General features: G+C 39.8%; 1 protein-coding gene across 1 annotated transcript in view; it reads left to right on the top strand.

Moving 5' to 3' along the window:
* Nucleotides 1-6,000, top strand: part of IL1RL2 (interleukin 1 receptor like 2) — a 41,056-nt gene that overhangs the window by 17,359 nt on the left and 17,697 nt on the right. The window contains 1 exon segment of the mRNA XM_034658953.1: nucleotides 2,421-2,495. Within this exon segment, the coding sequence (XP_034514844.1) occupies nucleotides 2,421-2,495 (75 nt within the window).

Raw genomic sequence — 6,000 nt, 5'->3', positions numbered from 1 at the left:
TGAATTTTGAAGGATGAGTCAAATTTAAAAAAGTGAAGAGTGAGGCAGGGCGGGGAGAATAGTATAAGACAGAGCATAGAAGTGTCTAGTATGTATGCTTTGTATTGGATCTACAACTAATTTTGTTAGAGCACACGTAAGCATGAGGGAAGGAGTGGTGGGAGCTGAGGCCATGGAGTTAAATAGGGTCAAAGTTTAGGGGGGCCAGTTACATGTAGCTTTTACCAGGCAGTCACTGAAGAGCCCTTGGTTGCAGAGCAATGAGGCTGCGTTTGTGATGGACAAGACCAGGCTTGAGATGGTTGAGCAAGCGTTGAGGAGGGTCTTGAGGCCTGGAGGCCACTTTGGCAGCTTCTGCCGTAGCCGGTATTGATAAGAGGGCCGCTAATCTGAACTTGAGTGGAAGTGGCAGGGGATTCTTCTTCAGGCAGTAATTTAGTGGCTCTTTACCGAGTGCCTAATAAGGCCTGGTCCCGCGCTTTGCAGAGAGAGCATGAGAAGGAGGAAGCAGCCAAGACCGAGGCTCTAATGGAGCTTTGAAGTCTGAGCAAGGAAGGGAGGCAGAGATAAGTCAAATAATCTGCTAGTGATATGTGTAATTACCAAGGAGATGAACTCCATGAGGGAATGGAAATTATGAGATCGAGCAGACAAGGACCTGTTGAGAAGGCGGAGGGTCAGGGAAAGCTTCTCGATAATAGTGATGCTGATAGTCAGGAAGCATTAACTGGGTGATGGAGTGGGTGAGATTTTTCCAGACTGAGGCAGCAGCCAAAGTAAAGGCCCTGTAACAACACAGACCATGGTATGTGTAAATGATGGGAAGTAGGCAAGTGGCCTGGAGCAATGCTGAGTGGGGGAGGTCATGTGAGGTAATGAGGTTGGAGAAGTAATCAGGGCCAAGAATTGGTAGGAGCATGCATTCCAAAGCACAGAGTATGGAGTTGATTCTGTGAACAGTGGTAAGCAGCCAGAGGAGTTGAGAGCAGGATGCATGCCGTGACATACATTCCAGAAAGCTCAGTGTGGCTGCTGTGCACAGAAGGATCCCTACGGAGATAGGAGTGGTGGGTAGGAGGCAGGTACAGAAATGCAGGTGAGATATTAGGTAGGTACAGGCAACATGGTGGCACTGAAGATGGAAACATGTGGATGGGTTCAAGTCATTTGAGGAGGTAAACCCCACAGGGGTTAGTGTTGGATTGAATACGGGGTAAGGGAGGTGGCAAGGTCAAGGAAGCTGGGCCTTTTGGCATGTGCAACAGACTGGACGATGATATTATTCAATGAAATCGTATAACTCTGGGAGAAAACTGGATTTAGGAGTGAGATCATGAGTTTGGTCATGGGTAAGCTGAGTTCTTGGAGGTGCTCATGTGGAGATGTCAAGTTGGCCTGGCCCTGGTCTAGAGAAAGGTCTGGAGATGCAACTTTCCAAGTCCTTGGCCTTTATATGGTAATGGAAGAAGTAGATACAAATAAGAGTGCCAAGGAAAGACTGGAGAGTGGAAAATAGAGGGTTTAGCTGTGAAGAGGGAGGCACACACGGGGAAATGTTAGGAGCTGAAATTAGTTTGGTTTAGTGATTGATAATTTGAAGAGGTGAGAGAAAAACTGTTGCCTAGAGTGACTTCCGGATTTTAGCTGTGATCTAGGAGGGCATCGCTGGCCGGTGATGACCTCTGTTTGGGATACACTGAATTTGAATAGTTTGTAGAAAGTGCAAACAGTATTGTTATTATACAGGACATCTGTTTTTGCATTTTTCTAGCTTCCTTCTTCAAATGTCTCCATGTACCCCCTCCCAAATATAGAGGAGGCATGTGGGGCTAGCTAGGTGAGTGCTAGATGCTGGAGGGCAAATGGGGAAAGGAAGAAGTGGAGAGAAACAAAGGGCTGGGAAGTGAGCATGAGGGAAGACAGTCTTAAGGCAGGGTGAAGGAATGGAAAGGCCAAAGAACAGAAGAGGACCAGATGTAAAGAATATGGAAAAGCAGGGATGGAGGATGGAACAGTGGGACTGAAGATGAAACATTAGGATCATTCTCTCTCTCTATCTAGGACCTAGACCAGAGCTTGGCTTAGAGCCACTGCTTACAAACTGTATGCGGACTATTAGGTAATGAGATTGTATTACACAATCTCATCAGTTTGTATTTATACCAAATATAGAATGGTGACGCGAGCTCTCCTGGTAGCCCAGCTTGTAGGGTTTTTCCTTAGCAATTCAATTATTTCTGGTTTAAAAATATGCATTTACGAGGCAGTAGTTCATCACACCATGAGTTTTGTTCTTTCGTTGACTCACGTTTATTAAAGACCTGCTGAGTGCCATGTTTCCTTGCGCTGTCATTGGATAAATAGTTGGGAATGTATCATACATGATTCTAATGCAATTTCATGTGGGTATGATTTCTTAGCAGAAACAAATGGATATGCAGGAAGAATTCCTAAAATCATTTATCCAAAAAACAACTCAATTGAAGTACAACTTGGTGAGTAAAATTATCGAAGCCATTGAAATCACTAAGGGCAGATTAATATACATGGTTTAATATAAAACCAGTTAAATTTCATTGAATGTCTCGAAACTTGAAAGAGCATTTTTAAAATTCATGTCAAAAAATGTTGGAAAAATAGCAACAATAAGTAAATACTGGTATTTGAATACAAATAGAAAGATTAAAGCAACATAATAGAAAATAATAAGCATATCTTAGAATATACCACAATTTAGTAAAAGAGATTTGTGACATTTAAAAATGTGTAGAGAAAGAGAGAATAGTATATGTGTGATATTAGTGTAACTTTTTAAATGTGAAGAATATATCATTCATTCTTTATCTCATATCAGACAAAAAGATACATTTTTGATGAATTCAAGAACTACATATTAAAAACCCACAGAAGTACCATGAAAAACTGAGATAAATTTATATCTAACCTCAGCTTGATGTACTTTCTACACATAAAATCAGTGGAAGAAATCACAGAAGATTAAAAACTAGACTAACATAAAAACCGTAAATGTCTATATACAGGAGAAATGGTAAGGTTAAAATGTGAATGACAAACTAGGAGAGAATGTTTGGAATGGAGCCATCAAGAAACAGGTTATGTCATCTCTGTACAAAAATATCAACAAATCAAGGACTAAGAATAATCCAAATGAGTAATTCACAGAAGAAAAAAAAGGCTAACAAAATATGAAAATACATTCATTGCAATAAAAGAATTGTACACAAAAACAATGATATGTATCTATGAAATTTGTAAGGCTTAAAAAATATAAATACCAAATGTTAGCAAGGATAATATAGAGAGTGTTCTAATACATTACTGGCCATGAATATGAGCCATCCCTTTAAAAACATTTGTGTTTAAAGCTTTCAACAGTTTCCCATCTCACTCAGAGTAAAATTCAAAGTCCTTGCATTCCCAACATGGCGCTCCACGGCTGACTTCCCCTTGCCAGGGCCCACACTGGTAAGCTCACACTTGATCACCCTGGTTTGCCTGCTGTCCCTTGAACATCTCAAGCGCGCCTCCACCTCAGGGACTTTGTACTTGCTGTTCTCTCTACCTGGAATTCTCTCCCCCACACAGTTCCATGGTCCCTTCCTTCACTTCCAATAGGTCTCTAATGAATGTTGTCTCACTTGACCACCACATTAAAACAGCTCACCTCTGGGGCACCTGGGTGGCTCAGATGGTTAAGCGTCTGACTTCCACTCAGGTGATGATCCTGGGATTGAGCCCCACATCGAGCTGAGGGGGGAGCCTACGTCTCCCTCTGCCCCTCCCTGTGCTCATGCTCTCTTTCTCATGCTCTCTCGAATAAACAGATAACATCTTTAAAAAAGATAGCACACCTCACTCGCCATCATGCTCTGTCCCCTGAGCTCTCTCTAGTTTTGGTAAAACACTTATCACCACCTCACATATTTTGTCTCGGTATCTCTAATTCTATTTGAATCAACGCTCCTTAGGAGCATTTTTTTTTTGGTCTGGTTTGTTCCTTCCTGTATCAGCAGTGCTCAGAACAGCTTCTAGAACAAAGCAGATGCTCAAGAAATAGTTGCTAAATAGCTAAATAAAGGAATGGACTGGAATAAACTTTGTAGAAGGAAATGCCAACATGTATTCGGGAACTTCACAAACAACTTTTGACTCAGTAAGTTCTAGATGGTAAACCACATACAACAGAAACAGATCCCCAGGGCCCCAGAGATAGATAGATAGATAGATAGATAGATAGATAGATAGATAGATAATTAATTGTGCTTACTATGTTGCAGGAAAGAAAAGACATGATTGCAATTTTCAAAAGACGACTGCAAACTTTTAAAAAAGGACCCTATCAGATTCGAAAAAGAACAAATAAAATATCGGAATTGACAAGTACAATAACCAAAACCAAAAACTCAATAAAGGGTTTAAGAGCATAGGAGACATCTGAAAAAAAAGAGTTACTGAACAAAAATATAGGTCAGGAGGAAATGCCTGGGATTAAGCACAGAGAGACAGAAGAATGGGAACTGCAGAGGTTAGAGAGAGAGGATACCCAGAGCTAATGTGTATGTAACTGCAATCCCAGAAGAAAGGGAAAAGAGAAAGTGGGAGCAGAGGCACTATTATTTAGGCGATAATGTGAGAATATCACAAACTGATAGACACATTATTCTGAAGACACCGGAAGCTAAGGGGACTCGGCAGGACAAATAAGGGCAAACCTACACCTTGAGATACCAAAGTGCAACTGCAGAAAAGCAAAAACAAAGGAAAAATACCTAAAAATTAGGGAGAAAAAGAAAAACAAACCCATCCTCTGTGCACAACAGTAAGCCCACTGTTTGAAGTTTTGATGGAAATAATTTAGGTTGTCTGCTGAAGAAAAACGCTGCTAATTTTATAGTCAGTGAAAATATGACAAACTCAAAACGACAAAATTTGCCAACCACAGTCTTACACTAAAGGAGCTCCTACGGAGTTCTTTAAGCAGGAGGAAATGTTTCTAGATCGTGAATCAGCTATGTAGGAGGGAAGGAAAGAGTGAATGTTGGCATAAATATGTGAGTAAATCCAAATGAATCTTAATTGCATGAGGCAATAATGATGACGATTGTTCATGGAATTTAAAATATATATGAAATTAGAATTCACAACCGCGTTTGCCTGTTAAATGCAATTGCATCCTAAGACTTTACACTCTCTTAGAAGAGGGTAGAAATAATCAATAATATCAGACTCCGATAAGTTTGAGGATCTATGTTTTAATATAGAGGGTAACCCTAAAGTAATAATAACTTTGCAAATACAGAATTATATGGAATAATAAAAAATAATCAAGAGGAAGATAAGAAGGAATCCAAAAGAAAGAATTAAAAGACAGCAAGAAGGAAAAGACAGATATAGGACAGATGCTACAAATAGAAAAAAAAAAAAGATAGTTGATTTAAACGTACATATGTCACCAATTACAGGATGGACTAAATACTCCAAATAAAGATTGTCATCCTGGATTTGAAAGAAGAAATCAAAACTCTGGGCTGTTTACAAGATGCTGGAAGAGAAAAGACTAGAAAATGATACATGGTATAAACACTAACCAAAAAAATGTTTGTATAATTATACTAATATCAAAGTAGATCTGAAGGCAGAATGCATTATTAGAGGTAAACAGAGATACTTCATAATGACTAAAAGTTCAATGGTGAACCCATAGATACATAATAGCATGGCCTTAAAAGTGTGTGTGTGTGTGTGTGTATGTACATGTGCAGAAAGACAGAGAGAAAGTTAGTTCAGGATTATAGGTAGAAACTAAGTCCACAGTAATAACGGAATAATAATGACGACACTTTGCAAGGTAGCTGGTAGAACAAAGCAAACAGAACACCCTATCATGACAAAATGTGCCCCCAAAATGGCCTGATGTTCATATTATAGAGCCCTGAGCCTAACTACTACAGATTACACATTCTTTCTAAGCACAATGAA

Source organism: Ailuropoda melanoleuca, chromosome 4, assembly GCF_002007445.2.
Source record: "Ailuropoda melanoleuca isolate Jingjing chromosome 4, ASM200744v2, whole genome shotgun sequence".
In the NCBI taxonomy this organism is placed as follows: domain Eukaryota; kingdom Metazoa; phylum Chordata; class Mammalia; order Carnivora; family Ursidae; genus Ailuropoda; species Ailuropoda melanoleuca.
This window is presented reverse-complemented; position numbering and strand designations above follow the sequence as displayed.